This window comes from Amblyraja radiata, chromosome 3 (genome assembly GCF_010909765.2).
Source record: "Amblyraja radiata isolate CabotCenter1 chromosome 3, sAmbRad1.1.pri, whole genome shotgun sequence".
Taxonomy (NCBI): domain Eukaryota; kingdom Metazoa; phylum Chordata; class Chondrichthyes; order Rajiformes; family Rajidae; genus Amblyraja; species Amblyraja radiata.
In genome coordinates, this window is record NC_045958.1 from 35367766 (window position 1) to 35391999 (window position 24234).

At 44.1% G+C, this 24234-nt stretch overlaps 1 protein-coding gene across 2 annotated transcripts in view; it reads left to right on the plus strand.

Moving 5' to 3' along the window:
• vps13a (vacuolar protein sorting 13 homolog A) overlaps positions 1-24234 on the plus strand; it is a 346213-nt gene that overhangs the window by 51417 nt on the left and 270562 nt on the right. For both annotated transcript variants that reach the window (XM_033017572.1, XM_033017571.1), the window contains exons 10-12: positions 3161-3218; positions 4335-4462; positions 5328-5434. In XM_033017572.1, the coding sequence (XP_032873463.1) occupies positions 3161-3218; positions 4335-4462; positions 5328-5434 (293 nt within the window). The remainder of the gene's footprint in view (positions 1-3160; positions 3219-4334; positions 4463-5327; positions 5435-24234) is intronic.

Here is a 24234-nt window from a genome sequence, read left to right on the forward strand (position 1 = left end):
TATAATTGGTCTTACAAATATTGCACTTCCTTGTTCTTGCTTTTGAGGCTTCTGTTCTCCTTTACCTTCCCAATTTCTCATCTGCTCTGCTCCATGCCTTTGCATCAATTAATATTCATGGTGGAGAGAACCAATTTCTGACAATATAGCATTATATTGAAATGAAGGAGGCTATTTGGGCTCATGGTCATGAAAGACCTGATTCAATTACTTTTCCTTTAAAGATTTATTTAACTCCTTTCAGAAAAACTGTTTATAAATCTCTCTGCCACATTTTAAGAACTCTATATCAGATTCTTAACTTGTTACTCTACTTTGTATTTTTTTTTTTTTAACTTAGTTTGTTCCTGGTTCGCTAGTACTTAGCCTTATGCCTATTCAGTTCCCTTCCAAAAGCCTTAATTGGCTGTCACATCGCTGAGTTTTAGATCACGTCTACCCCGCATGCAACCTCCTACTCTTAGCAGCAGTGGTTTGCAGAAATGAATGCACTACCTCTGTCCTGAGCAAAGCAGTGTTTTATTGAATTTTTAATAGTTCAGAATCTTCTGCATACTTTTCCTCTATTTATGAAGCCCAGGACATTGCATACTTTACCAACTGATTGCTCAACAAGTCATTCCACCTTAAAAGATGAACCATTACCCCTTCACTCTCGCTCACCCTCTAAGAATTGCAATCTAGCCTCTATCTCTGTTCATTCGAGAACATTCCAAGCCCAATATGGATTTCTTATAAAACAAATTGCATTCAGCTAATCATGCTTTTGTTTTAATGAAGTTGGTGATGATGAGGGAAGTGGGGCTAATGTGATATGAATGGATGGATAGGTTTATGTTGTTGCTCAAAGGGACTTGGGTGTGCTTGCACTCTTGTCGCTCAAGGCAAATGGCACATTAGACTTTTTTTAGAAAGATAATTTGATTACCGGAGAGGAGTGACTCAGTCGTCTTACAAATGTATAGGGTTTTGATGAGACTACCTGGAGTATTACTAAGTTTGATCTCCTTATTTACGAAAATATTTATTTGCCTTGGAGAGCATGTAGCAATATTTACTTGTCTAATTCCATGGATTATGGGTTTGCTGCTTGAATAGAGATGGAGTTGACAAGGCCTATGTACCTTGGAGTTCAGAATACCACCAGGGGGCACCGACAATGGCAACCTCGCCAACAGTCAGTCCTTTCGTCTTTTTATTTTTATTTTTAGTGTGTTTTAAAAGTTTGTGTTAATATTCTCTGGTTTGTTTTATGTGGGGGGTGGGGTAGAGGGTCGGGGAATCTTCTTTTTTCAATCTCTTACCTTGCCGGAGATGCGATTGTTTTCCGGATTGTGTCTCCGGTCGCTCTGCGGCCTACCATCATGAAGCTGGCGACCTTGCTCGGGACTGACTTTGAGCCCAACCACGGGGACGTGGACTTACCATCAGAGCCTGCGATCCCTTGCCTGGGATCGACGCTCCAACCCGCGGCCTGCGGATTTCACCATCGAGGAGCTCACAGTCTCGGGTAGAGACCGACGCAGAAGGTTTCGACTAGCCCTGACCCGGGGTCAGATCGCCCGGCTTGGGGAGCTAAGATTCCCCCCGATGCAGGAGCTTGATCGCCCCGACGAGGAGAGCTCGAAAGCCGACTACGGGAGCCAAGATCGTCCCGTCAATGGAAGGCTCAAGGCCCCCGACCGCGGGAGAACAAAGAAGGGAAGAGATTGAACTTATTTTCGCCTTCCATCACAGTGAGGAATGTGGAGGAGTCACTGTGGTGGATGTTTATGTTAAAATGTATTTTGTGTGTCCTGTTGCTTTTTATTGGTATGATGACTGTATGGCAAATGAAATTCCTCATATGTTGCAAAACATACTTGGCTAATAAAGTATTATTATGATTAGAATGAGAAGCATGGAAATTATGAAACTCGTGGACATTTAAAAAAAAATCTTAAAAGGGGTTGGCAGGCTTGATGCAGGGATGATCCAACTGAGGTGTTTACAACGTGGGGCACAACATGAGAATAAGGAGTAGGCAGAGTGAATTTTTTTTTTTCCGGGCATCAGTCCTGAACATAGACTTTGTTTACTGAGGGGAGTGAACCTTTGTGACCCTCCACTCTGGAGAGCTCCAGAGACACTACATGATGACGTGCGGATCAATAACATTGTTAGATTTCTGGATATTACGGGAATTGAGGGACTGTGCTGTTGAATGGCATTATGGAAGATAATCATCCGTTATCTTGGTGCTGGATCAAACTGGATCAAAAGGCCATGTGGCCTATGCCTCCTATTTACTCAACTCTAAAATTTATCATTATGATGAAACTCATAGAATGAAAACTGTTGTACTGGAATGGATGGAAAAATAGCTGAATAACAGGAAACAATAATAGTGGACGAAATGTTTAAGAAGGAACTGCAGATGCTGGAAAATCTGTCAGAAGAAGGCTTTCGACTCGAAACGTTGCCTATTTCCTTCGCTCCATAGATGCTGCCTCACCCGCTGAGTTTCTCCAGCATTTTTGTCTACCTACAATAATAGGTAGACAAAATAATAGGTGTGGATGTCCGTTTCACAAATTGGAGGAAAGCATGCAGTGCTTCCCTGGGGTCACTATGAGAACCATTGCTTTTCTTGATTTGTATTCATGACTCCAGTTTTGTTTTATAGGACACCATTTCCAAATTTATAGATGACTGAAAACCTGTCGGTGAACTATGCAAAATATAATTAATGTTGCCAACAAAACAAAACTGAAGTCCTGTCAAGAGAATTAAGGCAGACAAGTGGAATGGGTAGATAGGTGATGGATGAAATGGAGTACTGAGAGATAGGAATGGTAACATTTTGGCAGATAGAATAAGAAAGCCAAATATATAATTTTAAATTAGCTATCAACTTATTTTGGTAAGTTATAGGAACTGGAGTAAAATCAAACTAGATGTGTCGGAAGGACTGCAGTTTCCTCCAGTTTTTTGTGTCTAAAATCAAACTGGAGTTGGTCCATATTGCTTTTTTTATCTAGTTCCGATTAATCAAACACACTTAAGTGATAATATTATTTTTCAATTGTCCTGTATTTTTCTTTGTCTCAAGCTTATGGTTTTATTCTGATGACAACAACTAATTTGTGTTCAACAAATGAATTTTCATATTGCTTTACAGGAACTCTTGAAAGATGGAGTCTCAACAAGTAACTTCAAACCAACAGAATATCAGTTCAGTAGGTTGCACACATTTGAAATTATGTTGTGTGTTTGACATGGCACTTGCATGCAATTTATATACAGGTTCCAGAGATCCTGTTATACTATTAATTACCTGTGGCCATTATCAGAACCATGTATCTGTCTCGTTAAAGGCAGCCTAGGGGACTGAATGGTGAGAAGAGAAAAGATCAGGTGGTTCAATGCTGGAATATGAAAGGCCTGTAATTGGGAAATGCATGTTGGGAGAGGTGAAGGGAGGAACAGCATAATATGGACATTCACCGTACTAAATACTCAGTTGGGTTCGGAGAATTTGTAAGAATGTCCAATCTGATTTTTTGCTTTGTTTTTAGGGTCGTTTTTTAATTCGGAATACTGAACATTAAACCATCGCGTTACTTTATAATGTGATTTTTTTGAATAAAGTATTTTGATGCTTTTAGGAAAATAACTTGTAATGTGTCCAAAATGGCCTCCTCCACCAAAATGTCCAAGTTGTTACCATTTCACTAGTAGTTTTTTGTATTTAATAGCTACTGCTTCTGGTGGTTAACTGCATCAGGAGAAATTTCCCATTACTGATTTTGCATGAATTTCTTGAATCTTTGAGTTACATGTAGCTTTTCATAGGCAGATTTTATTTATTTTGGATATTAAATTTCTTGCCACTTTGTGCTCCATTTGTCTCTGTTTGCATGTTTGCGTGTTCTGTTTGTCTATGTTTGCGTGTTCTGTTTGTCTCTGTTTGCATGTTCAAAGACGAGATTGAGGCAGAAGAGTTGGAGAGGAGCACCTCCCAAGACCGTAGAAGAGGGATGGGAGGGGTGGTATGATTGAATTTCCTTCAGAGAAAATGAGTGACTTCTTTATGTAAGCAAACTGACATGAAATTATTGGGTCAGGAAGAAACTGTAGAAACAACGGGTTGGCCAAAATTTCAAGTCCACCATTCCTCTGCTCCGCAGATGCTGCCTGACCTGTTAAGTTCCCTTATGTGATTAATTTTCTCTCGATTATAGCATCTGCAGTGTTTGTTTCCAGTTTACATCAATTTACCTTTAGGAAATATTAGTTTGTGAGACAAATTTTATGTGACGGATTTAACATCTCTTACCTTATTAATATTTTAGTTTTTCAGCCAATATCTGCAAAAGCCAAACTTGAAATGAATCCCCGCGCAGAAGTTGATTTTGCATCACCAAAAATAAACATGGAAGTTAACCTTCAAGATATAAGCATTGAACTCAATAGACCTCAGGTATGAGATGCTTGTAACAACTGCAGAATTTGTATTTGTATTATGCTGCAAATTGATTTCTGTATACATTTTTGACTTGCATGGCCAAAAGTATTCGTAAAACCAATGAAACAGTTTCACCGAAGTTCTCCTCCTCCCTCCGGAGACAGTTTCACCCTTCTCCCCGCCTCCCCCCACCCACCATCAGTCTGAAGAAGGGTTTCGGCCCGAAACGTTGCCCATTTCCTTCGCTCCATAGATGCTGCTGCACCCGCTGAGTTTCTCCAGCATTTTTGTCTACCTTCGATTTTCCAACATCTGCAGTTCCTTCTTAAATACAGACTTCATGTTACCTGCCCAACCAGAGGGAAGAGAACACTCGTTCTCCAGATGTATTTTCCATTCCACCTCTGGGTAGGAGGAAAGGTGGCTTCAGCTAGGTTCGTTTTGTTTGGAGCAGTGAATTGAGTTGCATGAAACATAACATAAAAAACCATAAACAGGAGGAGCCTATTTCTCATTACAACAGATTTGCCATCCCATGAAACAACATGGTAAAACCTCATTGCATTCTCTCTAATACAATTATAACTTTTCACAATGAGACAAGACCAGTGTGCAATATTGTCAGTGTGCCCAACTGGGGGACAACTAGGAATCTTGAAAAAAAGCAGAACTGATATTTTAACCCAGGTATAACATCGGTGATATCCATGCATTAAAAATGTGTCTTCATTTTTCCTTTCTGTAGTTTGCTTGTTTAAATGATTTCTAATGGATTGCCACCATTATTGGAATATAACTTGGATAGAGTACAATTGTATGCCAATAACTTAGGCTATTTATAGTATTTTCACAGAGAACTTTACTTTTATTTTTCAAACAGTATCTTAGCATCATGGAGCTGCTTGGATCAATTGATATGATGACACGAAACCTACCATACAGAAAATATAAACCAGATGTTCCTTGTCTCAAACATCCCAGGGAATGGTAAATTTTTTCATTCTTTTTTTGGGATCTAGATTATTTATAAGAATTATTTTTGGAGATCTTTGTTTTGTTAAATGCGTTGCTTTGTTGGGTATTGACTGAAGTTTGTCAGAAATGAAAAAAAGGTAATCATAAAGGCTGTTAAATGGATGGCCACTTTATTTTAACAGATAAAGGGTGATTTTTAGATTTGTATTTCTTGCTCTTTGTGGTGGAAAAGAATGAGTGGTAAAATATAACACTTAAATTAGATATAGCTGCTCAAATGTAAGTAATAACATGTTGTGTCAAGATTGGCAAAACCTTTATCCTTGTATTGAGGAGTTGCCTCATTGATCTAAATTTTTAGCTTGGTGCCAAAATGGCAACTGCATTTAACATACTGGCCTTCAAAACATTTCTACAAAGTTCCAGTTGCATTTTCTTTTCACAAGTTAGAGGAATAGAATTTGGCCCATCGAGTCTACTCCGCCATTCAATCATGGCTGATCTCTGCATCCTAATCTCATTTTCCTGCCTTCTCCCCATAACCCTTGACACCCGTTCTAATGAAGAATTTGTCTAATGCTGCCTTAAAAATATCCACTGAATTGGCCTCCACAGCCCTCTGTGGCAATGTTCCACAGATTAACTCCACTCTGACTGAAGAAGTTCCTACTCACCACCTTTATCAAAGAGCGCCCTTTAATTCTGAGGCTATGACCTCGGGTCCTAGACTCTCCCACCAGTGGAAACATCCTTTCGCCATCCCCTCTATATATACCTTTCATTATTTTGTAAGTTTCAATGAGGTCCCCCCCTCAACCGTCTGAACTCCAGCGAGGAGAGGCCCAGCACTGTCAAACGCTCATCATATGCTAACCCACTCATTGCTGGAATAATTCTTGTAAACTTCCTCTGGATCCTCTTCAGAGCCAGCACGTCTTTCCTCAGATATGGTGCCCAATTGTGCTTACAGTCCTCCAAATGCGGCCTGACCAGCGCCTGAAAGAGTCTCAGCATTACATCTCTGTTTTTGTATTCCATTCCTCTTGGTATAAATTGAATTTGCCTTCCTTACTACCGATTTCACTTGCAAATTAACTTTTTGGGAGTTCTGCACCAGCAATCCCAAGTCCCTTTGCACCTCCGATTTCTGGATTGTCTCTCCATATAGAAAATAATCTACGCCTGTGGAAAGGTGTCAGCCTCGATGACAATCAGCATGGGAGCACCCTCAAGGCTGTGTACTCAGCCCCCTGCTGTGCTCACTCTATACTCATGACTGCGTAGCTGGTCATAATGCGAACTCCATCATCGAGTTCGCTGACGACACCACTGTTGTGGGGCGTATCACTGATGGGGACGAGTCAGAGTATAGAAGAGAGTTCGACCGACTGACCAAATGGTGCCAGCACAATAACCTGGCCCTCAACACCAGCAAAACCAAGGAACTGATTGTGGACTTTGGAAGAGGGAGGATGGGGATCCACAGTCCTGTTTATATCAACGGGTCGATGGTGGAAAGGGTCAAGAGCTTTAAATTCCTGGGCGTGCACATCTCTGAAGATCTCTCCTGGTCCGAGAACACTGATGCAATTATAAAGAAAGCACATCAGCGCCTCTACTTCCTGAGAAGATTACGGAGAGTCGGTTTGTCAAGGAGGACTCTCTCGAACTTCTACAGGTGCACAGTAGAGAGCATGCTGACCGGTTGCATCATGGCTTGGTAGGACAACCTGAGCGTCCAGGAGCAGAAAAGGCTGCAAAAAGTTGTAACCACTGCCCAGTCCATCATCGGCTCTGACCTCCCTACCATGGCCCGCCTCCTCGGGGTTAACCTGCATCGCACCACGGCGTATCATCCGCACGCGAACGGCTTGGTGGAGCGTTTCCACCGGCAACTCAAGGATGCCCTGAAAGCTCGGCTCAAGGACCTGGACTGGGTCGACGCATTGCCGTGGGTTTTGCTGGGTGTCCGCACCGTGCCCAAAGAGGACTTGGCCACCTCCTCAGCTGAGTTGGTGTATGGGGCCTCGCTGACAGTGCCCGGTGAGTTCATACCATCAGCACAGGGCCAGGCGGAGCAGCCATCAGCCGCCCTGCAATGGCTTTGAGACACGGTGGGCATGCTGGCAGCGGTGCCGACGTCTCGCCACGGTTCGTGTAGGCAGCACGTTCCTTCTGCACTCAAGGACTGCCTGTTTGTTTTCCTGCGTCATCTTCAGCGGCCGTACGAAGGACCATTCAAGGTCCTCAAGTGTGGCCCTCCCACATTCGTTTTGGACATTGGGGGTCGTCGTGAGACGGTCTCCGTTGCATGGCTGAAGCCGGCAGCCTGTGGTACTTGCACTGCCTCGCCCTCGGGGTTGCCCTCCGTTCCAGCCCCTTCCACAAGCGCCCGCGCCACCACCTTCACCTGGCAGTGTATCTCCGGTTCTTGCGCCTGCTGTGGGCTGGTCGTATCGTACGTCCCCCTGTCCATTTCGTGCCTCCGGGTCTTGGGGGGGGGGGGGGGGGGTGTCCTTTGGCGGGTCCTGGGAAGTAGGCTACTCCCTGGTTCACCCCCCTCGGCACTTATTGGATTGGTCTGGGGGTGGGGCCCAGCTACAATATCCTGTTGTGCTGCAGCAATGCAAGAATTTCATTGTCCTATCTGGGACACATGACAATAAACTCAATGGACTTGACTTGACTACTGTGTAACCTCATCCTTTATAATTGACTCGTTTCTATTATCAATAATCTGATAAATAGATCACTGTAGTGTCATTCAGACACATATTTTCCTTTGGCCTTTCGGCATTCCTAGTAATAATTCCCTTCAGGACTCCCTTGTCTTTTCTTGCATCTCCATCAACCACTCCCCTTCTACAGGCACTTTTCCATGCAACCGCAGGAAATGCAATACATAATTTTATGTCATCTTTTTCCATCATCCATGAACAAGCAGATCTTCTGTTTGAAGCCACAATTCTCTTGCATTTCTTCTGATTCAGATTCAGTGTCTTCTACAGTGAAGAAACAAAATGCTGACTGGATTACTTTTCTGAGCATCTATAATCTGCCCACAGGGGAAGCCCTGTGTTTCCATTTACCTGCCATATTAAATCTTTTATCCACTTTTATTTGTCCTAATAATAATAATCATTCCATGTTTCAATTGCCAAAAGTTTATTTTCTGTGCCTGTAGTCATGTTGAAGAATGGCCACACAGTGTCCCACCAATCTTTTCTACCACGGACTTAAGATTTTAATAATGTCGAAGGCCAAAGTATATGGCACCAGTAAACCTGTTCTTTTTTTGTGGTTGGGGGAAAGTTTTGAGAGGGCATTAGGGGTGAAGCCTTTCATTTGTCTTTTATGCCAAATGGATAATTAAAGAAATTGGGTGGTTTGTGTCTGGCCTTTTGCACGAGGTGATCTGGGGGGGTGGGGGTGGTTATGTGTTAAAGTTTGTTTCTTAAAAGCAGATAGCAACAAAAACTGTTAAAGGTAAAAACATGGCAATCTTTAATTGGTTCGTCAGACGGAAGTGGCGATCTACAATGAGCACAAACGTTGCTCAGTGCTTCCCGGGCTCCCACGCACAGAACAAAGAAGAGTTAGCACAATTATACATTTTTCTTATCAGTAAAACACTCCTACCAAGTCTGAATATGGCATGACTGAAAGATTCTGCAACCTTTCAGAAGGTAGGAAGGCTGGGTCCAAATTAAGCTTATCCAGTAACAAGTTATTACTTATCTCTGGAGCGTCAGCTTTTTTTTTTCAATCGTGGCTTCTTTACGGCCTTGAAGAAGCACATGTTATTACTGCAGGCTGCCATCTTAATGTCTTTATTGAAAAGCCAATCTGTCCTCCATATTGTGTTCCATATAATTTACAATGTCATTCAGACTTGGCACCGAGCCATTCTTTTGTACTGCTAGACCATGCTTTTGTAGAAGAACGACTCCATTTTAGATTTGATTATTAGTCTTTCATATGGGCTGCTGTAAGTTCAGGGTTAATTGCTGCTCACTGCAGATGTTGAAGGAGCAGAGACTTCTCAAAAAGTACAGCTGACTGTCCCTTCTTGTACAGGGCCTCATTGTTCCTGGATCAGTCCTGTTCACTGCCCAGGTACACTCCAAGGTATTTGTACTCCCTGGTAAACTGCACATCTACACCATTGATGGAGAAAGGGGACATGGGTGTTCCTTTCCTCCTGAAGTCCACCATTAACTCTTTACTCTTGTTGGTGTTGAGCTGCAGGTGATTCAGCCCACACCACTCAACAAAGTCATTGACTACACCTTCATTCAGCTTCCCTCCCCTCATTGATGCAGCCCACAATTTCAGAGTCATGTGAAAACTTCTGCAGGTGGCAGGAGACCGAGTTATATCTGAAGTCCGAAGTGTAGATAGTGAATGGGAAGGGAGAGAGGACTGTCCCCTGTGGGACCCCCGTGTTGCTCACTACCATGTTCGTGAGACAGTTCTGTAACCTGTTATTCTGTAGGGTGAGAGTTGAACTTGGGGGGTAGGGATCGATACGCTGAGGTTTGGATGGCAGTGAATGAACATCTTATTTTTAATTTAACGGTGCCAAAATAGCAGCAATCCTTGAACCAAATGTCCACAAAGGTCGACTTGTGTTACAGGCCTGCAGACTAGGTGACTACTTTGCTAAAAACCTGCACTCTGTCTGTAGGGAAAGCCTTGTGCTTCCTTTCACCTGTCATGTTAAATCTTTTAACCGCTTGTCTTTAAAATTAAAACTCAGGTTCCCATTACTGACTTTGAATCTCCCTCAGGGGAGGTCACCTTAAATTATATCAATGATGTCACAACGGTAATATGCAAGCCTGAATCTTCGGTAGTCAAGTCATAAGTGATATCTCTCCCTACTCTGTTCTGAGGTACCCGCCTGCTTCAACACGACCACCATCAACACGATCACCGCCAAAAGAAAAACAAGACCTCCTGCCAAAACGATTACCGTCCAGTGGCCTTGACTTCCATCAAGAAATGTTTTGAGAGGCTAGTTATAAAACCCATTAAATCCAGTCTACCCAGCCTTGACCCACTGCAGTTTGCCTACCACCTCAACAGGTCCACAGACGATACCATCACCATAGCTCTACGCTCATCCCTAGAGCACCTGGATAAGAGAGACACCTTCGTCAAACTCCTATTCATAGACTACAGGTCTGTCTTTAACACCATTATGCCATCCAAACCTCTCACCAAAATTGCGGGACTGGGGTCAGCACTCATCTCTGCAACTGGATCTTTAACTTCCTGACCAACAGACGCCAACCGCTGAGGATAGGGGACAAATCATCCTCTACGATAATCCTCAACACTGGTGTTACGCAAAGCTGCATTCTCACCCCCCTTCTTTACTCCTTGTACACCCACAACTGTGCAGCCATGTACAAATCTCATTTGATTTTCAAATTCGCAGACTACACTGCCATTGTGGGCCAGATATCAAATAATGATGAGACTGAATAGAGGAAGAAGATTGAGAACATGTCCTGGTTTCGAGACAACCTTTCAATGTCAGCAAGACAGGAGATAGTGATCGACTTCAGGAAGTGTACCCCAATTTGCATTGACGGTGCCAAAGTAGAGATTGTTGAAAACTTCATATTCCGAGGAATCAATATCACCAACATTTTCTCCTGGACCGCCCATATTGAAGCAATGACCAAAAAAGCACACCAACGCCTCTATTTCCTTAGGAGGCTTAGGAAGTTTGGCATGTCCCTTCCAAGTCTCACCAACTTCTGCAGGTGCACCATAGAAAGCATTTTATCAGTATGCATCACAGCATGGTTTGGGAACAGCTCCATCCAAGACCACAAGAAATTGCAGCGAATTGTGGACCCAGCCCAGACCATCACACAAACCAATCTCCTTTCCAGTGACTCCATTTATACCTCACACTGCCTAGGCAAGGCCAGCATCATAATCAGGGATGAGTCGCACTCTGGCCACTCCCTCTTCTCCCCTCTTCCATTAGGCAAAAGGTATAAACGTGTGATTCAGGGACAGTTTTTTACCAGCTGTTATCAGACAACTAAATCAATCTACCACTACCAGAGAGCAGTGCTGAACTCATTATTACCATTGGTATCTATCTCATTGGTGATTCTCGGACTTTCTTTGATCGGCTTTACTTTGCACTAAATGTTATTCCCTTATATATCTTTACACTGTAAATGGCTCAATTATAATCATGTATTGTCTTTCAGCTGTCTGGATAGCACTCAACAAAAGCTTTTTGCTGCATCTTAATACACGTGACAATAAACTAAACTAAGTTGTATAAACTGTAACTGATATCCATAAGTTTGTTCTATGCTATCAGATCTGACTCAATACATTGGGGTCCTTGTAGTAGCCATTTAGCTTAACTCAGTATGTTCCAACCATAACCAGTTACCTTTAAATGTTATCTGCCTGTAATTATATGGGTGGGATTTATACATAGTCTGAGGCGTGTTTGCGGCTGGGATTTAGGTTAGTTCGAAGAAGCATGCGGATGAGGACACAGCTTTCGACCATGCACGAGTTTGACCACGAGTAAGATCTAAATGTACTTAAACAAGAAGAAATTTCGACGGCATTGAGTGTCTCGTGGAGTGCTCGTAAATGCGTATCGATTATCTCCTAACCTCTGTCTTCAATCGTAGTGACTTAAAGGAGGAATCCTAGAAACAATATAAAAATCTGTCACTACATCTGGTCGAAAGCTACCTTACAGCCAGGAGGTAGAAGATTGGTCTCATAGAAGAGGGACAGAAGATTTGGCTGAATCTCTGGAGAGAGATTACTGCCAGAAGAACTGGTTCCGTAGAAGGGGAACTGAAGATTGGTTCCGTAGAAGAGGAACTGAAGATAGATCTCAGCCAGAGATTGGTTTAGAACCTACCTGCCGGTAGGTTAATCGACAAAGCCACGCGACTTATCTGAAGATTGAAAACTTCACTGATCGAGAGCATTTGGCAGTCTGCTCTCTGCCACTTTGTGGCTCCTCTGACTCACCTGCTCCATCTTGCTCCATGGATTAAGATTTGGCAATCTTAATCCATGGAGCAAGATGGAGCTGGTGAGTCAGAGGAGCCACAAGGTGGCAGAGAGAAGCCAAGATATCCGAAGAGACGAACTAAGGTAACCGAGAAGATAGAAGAAGCCTATCTAAAAATTCCAGGAGGGAGACAAGTTGTGGAGAAGGGTGGCTGAGAAAATCGAGAGCCAGAAGAAACTGATGGAATCCACAGAAAACGTGACGATGGTGCGATCTAATCAGGAACAATTACTGAGTCCTAGTCTTGAGGTTAGAAAATGGCAAGCGGCATTAATGTAAGGCAGATTGCATGGGGAGGAGCTTGAAAGACACATCCAGTGGTTTGAAGATAAAGTGCAATTCTTCAATGAATTTGTGGAGTTTATGAAGGATTGGCTACTTGAAGCCGAAGAGCTTATGGACCCTGTTGCCGAAAGTGTAATGCAAGAAGGTGCTGAAATGGAACATGAGCTAATGCCACAAGATGGTATCTCGAACGTCTACACAAAGATCAAGACATAAATCTGGTTCTGTAGCCAGTTCATCCACAAGGGTATTAGTTCAAGTGCAAGCTGAAGCTGACATAGCTGCTCTTTCGTTAAAAGTTAAAGCGATGTAGGAAATGCATGAGATTGAAGAAAAAGAAATGCGGCTTAAGAGAGAGGCTGAAGAACAAGAAATGTGGCTCAAGGGAGATGCTGAAGAACAGAAGAGAGAGGCTGAAGAACAAGAAATGCGGCTTAAGAGAGATGCTGAGGAACGAAAAAGGCTGTTGAGTAGACATAAAACAGCTGGATTAACAGCTAAATTGGCAATTGACAAAACTACAGCAGAGATACTGGATAAATGAGGCTCGAGATGCAGCTCGAAAGTATCTCAGAGGAAGAGTTCCTCAGATCAAGAAGGAGCTGCTGAGCTGGAGACAGCAGCTGAATTAAATCCACAGCTGGGGACCACCAGGTCTTGTGGCTTTGAACACCCACTGAAATAGTGGTGGGCTGACAAAGTTTTACCTCAACAACAGGATGTTAGACCGAAGCAACAAATTTTGGGCCTCCTGATGAGGCTCGTAACAAACCAGCAACTCAGTACTCTTTTCAGAGGCCTAATACGCAGGCTGATTGGATGATGCCTGTTTATGATATGAAGAGGCCTAGTCGGGGACAAACAACTAGTCATAGGACTCGTGACAAAACTTACTCAGACCAGTATTCTTTTCAGAGGCCTGTTTATCGTACGTCTGGGCCAAGCCAAGGATCTCAAGGTGAATTCTATGAATTGGTGAGGAATCAAACTGAAATCAGCAAGCTCATAGCTCAACACAATTTCTCTTCCACCCTACCACCAATAGAAATTCCTAGATAAGATGGTGATCTTTTGCGGTATGAAGCTGTCATAATGGCGTTTCACGAAGGAGTAGAAATGAAAACTACTGATGAAAAAGAGCGCTTAGGATTTCTGGTGCATTACACAAGCAGACATGCAAAGCTGCTTGTAGAAAGTTGTCTAAATAGGCCTGGTGGCCATGGCTAACGAGCCAAAAAGGTTGCTTGAAGAACATTATGGTAACGAACAGAGGATTGCTAACGCATACATGAAGATGGCCTATGGACAGATATCAAGTCAAAAGATGTGGAGGCGTTAAGTGAGTTTGCGATATTTCTTAGAGGTTGTTGTAGTTCGATGAAAAATCTCGACCACATGGAGGAAATTAATGTTGTTAGTAATACTGGAGCCATCATTCTAAAACTGCCCTATAGGTTTAGTGGAGAGATAGGGCAGGCTGGATAATGGAAAAGGAGAAACGAGAAGCCATGTTGCTTGACCTGGTGGCTTAGAAAGGGAAGTACGGTTCATGTTAGATCCACGCCATGAGAGTATTCAAGATCCTAAATTAATTGCAACTATCAAAGGTCCTACCTTTACTAAAACAAAAGGAAGATCAGGACCTAAGGGAAGCAGTTTTGCTACCGCTATAATATTTGTGGAAATGACAGGTGGAATGAAAGGAGATGTATCTACTATCAAGCAAAAAGGATTTTGTTTGTTATGTAATGAAGTTGGTCACACCATAAGGTGGTGTTGAAGATTCAAGAAGAAAGAATATAAAGAAAATATGGATTTCTTAATGGAGAAGGGAATCTGTTTTGAAAAAAAGGACACATGGTTAAAGACTGTAAGAGTCTTATAACTTGTGTTAAGTGCAAGCAAGATCATCCTGAAGCACTTCACACTGAGCAGAAGAAGCCGAAGCAAATAGAACAGAACGAGAAGCCAGCTACGAGTGATGCTGTCACCTCACGTCAGATAAATGCCCATATTGGGGCTGGGATAGAAACCTGTAACTTCTCTATCTTACCAGTACAGGTAAGGAATAGCAAGAGGAATACAGTGTTGCAAACATATGCATTTTTGGATCATGGAAGTTCGGCTACCTTTTGTACAAAAAGCTTAATGAGAAGGCTGGACATTAAAGGAGAAGAGGTTAAGATTCTATTGCATACCATGAATGAGGAGAAATCCTGCGATGGTCATTACATTACAAGTATGTAAATATCTAGTCTGGATGAAGAAAATTTTATACCAATACCTGAGGTGTTTACACATGAGATCATGCCTGTTTATCATCAAAATATACCCAGACATGAGGACTTGAAACAATGGCCTTATTTGAAGGATGTCAAGATATCTAAAATAGATTCTGGTATCGACCTACTTATCGGAACAAATGCTTTGAAGGCATTGGAACCTATACAGACTGTGAGGAGCCAATGGGATGGACCGTTTGCTGTGAAAACCCTACTAGGATGGGTTATCTATGGCTCCTTGAGAAGGAAAAACGAACGCAGGAACCAGAAGAATTATCTGCCGCTGCTGTTAATCAAATATCTACTGGTAAATTGGAAAAGCTATTGATCAAGCTTTACAATCAATGACTTCAATGAAAGTACCAGTAAGGAATCTGAAGAAATGTCCAGGGAAGAGTTAAAGTTCTTGGATATTATGAACTACTCAGTAAAGATGATAGACGGACACTATTGTCTGGACTTACCTTTCAAACAAGAAAGTGTTAGTCTGACGAATAATCATCGTATGGCAGAGAACGCATCTAGAATCTGAAAGGCAAGATTGGCAAAATACAAAATTTTCCTAAAGATTATGATTGACAATGATTATGCTGAAATGGTACCAACAAACCAACTAAATCGAAGTGATGGAGAGCTTTGGTACATTCCGCATCATGGGGTGTATCATTCAAAGAAAGGGACCTTGAGGATGGTCTTTGACTGGGCTGCAGGGAGCATCACTTAACTGTCAACTACTGCAAAGTCCAGACCTTACCAACTCACTCATTGGAGTTCTCATTAAATTCAGACAAAACCAATTGCTTTGATGGCTGATATCAAGTCAAAGTATCAGAAAAACACATTGACTACCTGCGATTCTTATGATGGCCTGAAGGAAGATCTTGTTGAATACCGAATTAAGGTACATCTCTGGAGCAGTGTCATCACCAAGTTGTGTGAATTTTGCATTAAAGAAGACCGCAGAGGATAATAAAGCTCACTTTCCAGAAGAAGTGATAACCACTGTGAAGAATAATTTCTATGTGGATGATTGCTTAAAATCCATGTCTACGGAGCAGGAAGCAATTCAAATGGTAAAACATCTGACTTCCCTCTGCAATAAGGGAGAATTTACGATTTCCAAGTGGATCAGCAACAGTTGTGTTGTATTGGAAAGCATTCCACCAGATGATAGAGCCAAGGAGACCAGGGAGTTGGATTTGGCAAAGACAATTTGCCAATGGAAAGAGCATTGGGACTGCACTGGTTTGTTCAAACAGATGAGTTCAAGTTCAGAATCTCGATTCAAGAGCGACCATGTACTAGAAGGGGTATCCTATCCGTGATTGGTTCTGTTTACGACCCTCTGGGATTTCTTGCACCATTTACACTGCCAGCCAAGTTGATTTTGCAGGATCTTTGTAAGGAAAAGCTTGGATGGGATGAGAGTATAACGCAAACTTCCTCTCACCGATGGACAGAATGGTTAGCAGATCTCAACAAGATCTCAGAATTCAAAGTGGACCGGTGTATAAGCCTACAAGCTTTGGCAAGATCAGAAGTTAACAGCTGCATAATTTCTCAGATACCAGTGAAAGTGGCTATGGCACTGTTTCATATCTAAGACTGGAAAATGATAACAAAGAAGTACATGTTGCATTCTTAATGGAAAAGGCTAGAGTGGCACCATTGAAGCAAATGATAATTCCCAGAATGGAACTTACTGCCGCAGTCTTAGCTGTCAAAGTTGACATAATGCTGCAAAAAGAACTACAGCTTCAACTGGAAGATTCTATCTACAGTGCTGTAATACTTCAACAATGAGAACAAACATTTTTTGACATTTGTAGCGAACAGAATCTCTTTTGCATTGGGAGCTACTAATGTTTCACAATGGAAATATGTTAACACAAAGGAAAATCCTGCGGATGAAGCTTTTAGAGCAGACAGCAGACTGCTTCTTAAGCATCAAGAGATGGATCAATGGACTGGGATTTCTCTGTAAGCCAGACAGAGAATGGCCAAAACTTGAGCTGGGATTTTAAATCTCTGCTAATGATCCGGAAATTAAACAAAACATCATAGTGAAGGTTATTGCTAAAAATCCTATTGATCTCTCAAAGGATTTTCACATATCAACATTATTGTTACGATATATCCATGAAATGATCGAACATGGAGGAAGAAGTTTCATGCTGTCAAAACTTTGGACTTTTGAGTTTTGGATTATATACTGGGTATCATGCCAGTTGTTAAGGGTTTGGTGCGTGCATTACGACTTCAGACTAAGAACAATGGTTTAATGACCAATAACCAAGATGCTTGCTTCTAGAAGGTAAAGGTGAAGATGGAAGAATCGCTAAAGAAGTCTGAATGCTATCTCTAGCTTAATACATGCTATTTTTTTGTTTTTTGATGTGTTAAGATTTTACTTCGGAGTCACGTGAGTGACTACGTGAAGAACCCCGCTTACGACGCATGCGTGTCATATCGCTACACGCATTCGAACTCGTCATCGCTGGAGGAAGGACGTTCCTCCAAATCGGCAGGGGTTGAACCTGCAACAGGAACGTAAGGGAACTTCGTTTTCTTTACTTACCCTTTTTTATCTAGAAGGCTGATGAAGCTGGCTGGGGAGAGTGCAGATTTGCAGGCAGCCAGCAGCGGCCGGGGCCCGTTAATTGCTTTTAAACAGGAACGGAGCCGACTTTAGCGCAAGGACAACGGTCGCTGGAGCAGTTTTCCCGACAACCCGGAAACAGCCCCACAAGTCGTTTAGTGGATTTAATAATTCATGAGTCCGAGGGGCTGGAAGGTGCGGAACTGGCGCGTTAACGGGGGTTCCGCAGGTCTAAAAATAGCGGCGAGCGGTCAGTGCCCGAGAGCACTGAGTACACGTTGGACCCGCTGGATCACCGCAGAGGCAGGGGGGGGAAAACAGACAGCAGCAACAGGCTGAACTCCCGTAATGGGAATAGCTGTGCCAGACTTACCCCCCCCCCCCCCGACTTTTGCTCCCGACTTTCCCTCCCGATTTTTGCTCCCAACTTCGCTCCCGCGCCGGCCCCGGCTGGTCGGGAGAGGTAGGCATAATCAGAGTCGTTGACTTCGAGGAGTCCGACTCTGAATAGCTGCGAGCGACCAGTGCCCGTGCGCACTGGGGGTCGGTTGGAGGGGTTTTAGGAGCAGCCACGAGCGGACAGAGCAGCAGGGAGCGAGAGGCACAGCAACAAATGTCGACACCACCATCTCCCAATAAGGGAGCGAGTGCAAATCACACCAAAACGGGTGCAAGAAAGAAAGAATCAGCACCACCATCTCCCGAAAGGGAGCGAGTGCAAATCACACCAAAACGGCTGGAGGAGCTCCTCCATGGTGGCAGTCCCAGAAATATGGAGGCTAGCCACAGTGGGCAAAAGGTAAGTCCCGCAGCGGTACCCCGTGTGGGGCCGCAAGATATCTCTTACTCCTTGGAGGAGAGTGGGCAGGACCAAATTTGGTCATACCCTGACCAAGGCACAGGTTTACATAACCCTGAAGGAGGGGAGAAAGTGGACTCTGCATTTCACCCTGTGTAGGAAATGGACAGAGCAACGCGTAGAAAGGCTGTAAAGAAGCTGCAGGACGTCAGTGGCGAAGGTGCCGGGGACCTGCAGCAGCAGCCGCCGGCACAGGCAACTTGTATGGAGACATCAGCTGTGCCGGATTTAAACCCCGCGCCGGGAAAATCAAATCCTAGAACGGGCGGGAAGGCAAAGCGCAAAGTACATCACTGCGAAAGTGATGTGGAGAAACAGCCTCCGGATAATACTTACCAATACCGAAGTAAGGATGAGCAGCTGCAGGATATAGCGCAGCCAGCAGCGGCCACTTTCGCAGAGCTGGGAAACCGGTACGAGTGGCTGCAGCATGTTCGGCCGTCAGCGACAGGTGCCGGGGAGTACTGGGACTGCGAGCAACGGCATAATTATATGGGGCGGCCGGGAGCGACCAGTGCCCGTAGGCATGGGGACCGGCTGCGGCAAAAACCGCGTGCGACTAGTGCCCGAGAGCACGAAGGTCGGCAGGAGCGGTTGGATAAAAGTACATGTCTACACATCACCTGCAAGCCAATACCTTTGCTGAGGTGTTGGCAAGACATTTACCTCCGGGAAATTGTGGGGATCTGAATGTGGCCAGTGTTAACTGAAGTATTTGGAGACACGTTGGTCAGGATGCTGGCTTCAAATCTGACCAGTTAGCCTTACTCACAGGTGTGCTTTTGTTCCCCTGAAACAGACCATTACTGGAACAGACATTACTGTGTAATCCTGAGATGGGAATGCTATCTATCATGAATTGTATTGGACTGCTGGATCCTTTAGTCTTAGCAGTAACCAAAAACATAACAGGACAAGGTATTGAACCGAAAGAAAGTTCTAAAGTCCTATCACCGGGATATTAACGGCCGCACTATTAGAAATAAACATGACACTAGTTCACCAGGATGCACTGGCCTTATATGCAAACCTGGAACCTCCCAAACCACTGATATAGAATGTGGAGGTATTCATTACTTGCTCCTTAGTTCAGCATGTACTGAACTGAACGTCATTCAGACAAGGAAGCAACAAATTGAAGCATTATTAAACTACGTACACACATTATAGATGTTATGGAGACATCCAATAAGAATCACAGAAATTCGTGTACTAAATATCCTTATCATAATCAGAGGTGGTTGCCACTTCATCTTAGGTTAATGGAACTTCGTACTTATATTCTTTCAGATGGGAACTTTGTGTCATCTTCTGTATTGATCCTAGGGTACTATTTGGCAAGCATCGTATCAAGATATGCTGGCTAGATTACCAATTAGAGGTACCCACAGATGTGTTAAACTACAGGTCATCTGCGGTTCACTGCTAACACAGTTCACATGGCACTGACTTTGCTGGTAATATGGACAGCCTTAATGGAGACTGGCAGGGAACTAACTATCCATCTGACTGCTAGTAGAATTGGCAAAGGGACTGTGTGCCAGCCATATAATATCAGACATTATCTAATTACTGAACGCAGTCACACGTCATTCAAACAATTTATGGGTCATTTCAGACAGGCTAATGAAGTAACCGACTGACGCCACTATGGCGCTAGATGTGGGTACATTTGTTAGGCATGGTCATAATCTAACATTAACAGTGACCAGTTTTATGGACACCGGGAGTAGTATGTCAACTATGGGTAGAAACTTACCGACACCACGTGACTATCTGGCCAACTATATTTGTAAATTGAATTGAATTCTTATTTTATTCAGACATTTAGGTCTGAACGAAATGATATTGCCTGCAGCCATATAAGAATAAACAACATATTATAAACAACGGTGGTAGAAGGCAGAACCATTCATCACCATCCATCATAGACCTAACTTACTGGTTCTTTCTAGCAACATGGAGAGTTACCCATGTTACTATCTATATTAACCTATTTATTGTACAATTGAAAGCACCTCTTGTACACCTAGGACTGACGGACCATAGGCGGAATCTTTTCAGTGGGTCGCAGACAGTCCACTCATTCAACAGTACTTGGTATTCTCTAGAAATAGGAAGTACGTTCATAACTATTATCACCCACAGATCTATAAACAGCCATCTGTTCTGGAATTCCTGGCAAGCCTCCATTACGATGAGAGGCTTAGTCATAGTACCACAATTGCGCCAGGAGTGCTCTGTCTACATACCTGTCGAAGGTACAGAGCGACATTCTGTGGGGACACACACACTGGTAACAAAACTCATTAAGGGCATGTTAAAATTAATCCCCAAGAACTAGGTACATTCATATATGGGATGTGAGTTTTGTACTGACCAAGTTAAGAAACTGGTCTCCAGCTACAGCTCTGTCATTACAGAAACTGACTATGTAAACAGTCATGCTGATGGCCTTGGTCACGGCGCAAAGAGTCCAGTCACTACAGAAACTAAGGCTGGACAACATGATGATTTCATCAGGGAATTAAACCTGTCACATCAATCAAAGGGTCAAACCGAACAGACAGGGGTCAGCAGGCCTAAAAACAAAGTACAGAGCCTATACGACAGATGGTCGTTGCTGTATTATAACTCATTTACTATCATACATGAAGTATGCTAGATCATCAGAGGGAAGAAATGTCACGTTTATCAGCTACTAATAGCCACTCAAAACAGTTACAGTCCAGATCACCTCTAAATGGCTAAGCTAGTCCTGACAAAGGCTGGAGTGGACTCTAAGGAGAAATTAAATCTTACTCCATCAGGGCTGCAGCTACATTGGCAGCTATGAAGCTGGACGTACCAATGGACAAAACCCTCAAGACAGTAGAATGGTCAACGGAGGAAACTATCCAACGACTTTATAACAAACCAGTTATTGAACCTGGAAGAATTGCAGAAACAATTTTAAGTTCTGCATATAATTCACCGCATAAATAGGGGCAATAATTGGAATTAATATTTTACAATTGGGTTTCAATATCGTATTATGTTTAATGATGTTAACATCATTCTCCCCACAACCAAGGCAGTTGTGAAGCATGGACTCGTTCCACGGCATGAGGTCACAGAGCTTTGAAGTCTTCACGTAGTCACTCACGTGACTCCGAAGTAAAATAGTAAGATTAAACGAGAACTTACCAGTTTGAAGTTTGATCTGTATTTTATGAGGAGGAACGTTGAGGGAATACGTGCCCTCCGCTCCCACCCTCGATTAGTCATATCTTAAACTGGTATCTCTTTGATAATCTTACTATATTAGGTCATTATAGTGTTTCTGTGACCTCACACCGCTGCTTTGAAGGATGACACGCATGCGTCGTAAGCGGGGTTCTTCACGTATTCCCTCAACGTTCCTCAAAAAAATACAGATCAAACTTCAAACTGGTAAGTTCTCGTTTAATCTTACTATTTTATAGCTCTTTTTTAAATGTCTATTTGTAATTGCCTCGTTATATACTCAGAACAATTAGGGGCCGGTATGTAGTAGCCATTTAGCTTCTCAGTATGTTATAACTATAACCAGTTACCTTTAAATTTTATCTGCCTGTAATTATATGGGTGGGATTTATACGTAGTCTGAGGCGTGTTTGCGGCTGGGATTCTCGCGCAGACGCCCTAGTAGATTTTAGGTTAGTTTGAAGAAGCATGGGGGAGAGGTCACAGCTTTCGACCATGCACGAGTTTGACTACGAGTAAGATCAAAATGTACTTAAACAAGAAGAAGTTTGGAAGTCCAGTCTGACACACTGTAACTTTACTGAGTCTTTAATAAAGGCACATGTCAAACACGTCCCAGTACTGACTGCATCTAGTCTTCAGGCATACTGGAACCAAGGGATGAGCATGGGGAAGATATCACAGTTATACTGAGATGACTGGGCGTGGTTAGTGGTATTGAGGTAGCTACATTATAGGTTGCATGCATAAACCATCTACATCCTTTCCCTTAGAAATCTAAAATTGAAGTTATAACAGTGGCAGTGTGATTATACAACACATGCAAATTTAAACGAAATCACCGTAGCGGACAGGAGGTTTGACAACCCGACCCGAGCGTGTGCGTATAGCACCATCACCCTCCCCACCAGAAAGAAGAGGAGGCGGAGCAGTAGCAGCCGGGAAGGAGAAAGTCGGCGGAGACCCAACCAGGAATGCGGAAGGTGACCCAACCGGCACAGTTGATCCAGGAGGAGGAGACGGGGGAGAAGGAGGAGAAGGAGAACGAGCAGGGGAGGAGATCATCTGCCCGAAAGCAGGAAGCGCAGAGGGAGGAGAACGCGGCAAGCGAACTGACCGGGGCATGCAGGGAGCTGTGGGGTAATTAGTAACAGGCTCGAAACGCAACGCAGGAGAGTAGGGATCCGCAGGAGGAGGCTGAGGCTCGTTAACGGCCAACAAGTGCTGGCGGCTCCGGCGGTAGACAGTTCCATCAAAGTCCACCAGGTAAGATCTCGGGGAATCATCCACACCAACAACGGTTGCGAGTCGGGAGAATCCGGTGGCTGTCTGCATGCGGACGACCTGGCCAGGCAGTAGTGGTGAGAGCGGCGCTGTACCTCATGCTTGTGAGCAATCCGTTGCTGGACGGCGGCAGGCTGGAGGACCTTGGGCACCAGGGATTGTTGGGCGATCGGCATCGGTGGGCGAAGCACGCGGGACATCAGACGCTGGGCAGGGGATCGCATGGTAGGGTCCCGTGAGATGTTGCGAAGGTTTAGTAGACCCAGGTAGAAGTCACCATTGGAGAGACGAGACTGCTCGAGCAAATTCTTGGCACTGTGGACAGCTCGCTCGGCCAGGCCGTTGCTCTGCGGGTATTCGGGGCTGCTGGTATAGTGAGTGAAGTTCCACTTCACAGCGAAAGCCTGGAATTCTGCACTGGTGAACTGCAAGCGGACCGGGGACCCAAAGGTAGCAAAGTGTCTGCGCAGCTTACTGATAACCATTTCAGAGGTGATAGCAGGGAGAAGATCCACTTCGAACCAGTTGGAGTATGAATCAACCAACACCAGGTAGTGCTTGCCTCGCCATTCGAATATGTCAGCAGCCAGCGAGGTCCAGGGCATGGCAGGCGCAGGCTGCTGCAGAAGTGGCTGGCGCTGCTGATGTGGGGCAAGAGTGTTGCAATCAGGACAGGAGGCTACTCCGGCTTTAATGTACTTGGCCATGCCGGGCCAATAGTATTGTTCTTGGGCATGTGAGACGGTGGCATCGGCTCCGGGATGCCCCATGTGGGCAGCGTTGTAGTACAAGTCGTATAGGGAGGCAGGGACGACCACCTTGTGACCCTTGATGATGATGCCGTCCCGGAGCACAAGCTCGTCGCGGACCAGAAAGAAGGGGTGGGCGCCCGCAGGCAGTGAGGTGCGTCTGCTGGGCCACCCCCGCTGGATGACAGCTGCAAGCTGTTGCAGGTCGGGGTCGTTGGCGGTGTGCTCAACCAGGCACTGCAGCTGCTTAGAGGGAACAAAGTTGACATTTAGTACCTGCAGATCCTCCTGTTCATAGGGGTGCCTGTCACAGGAGGACGGGGGGCCCGGGACAGCGCGTCGGCCACATGCATCTCGGTGCCCCTCTTGTACGCGATCAGAAAGTCGAACCGCTGGAGCTGTAACATCATGCGCTGGAGTCTAGCTGGAGCGATGTGGATGGGCTTATTGAGGATGG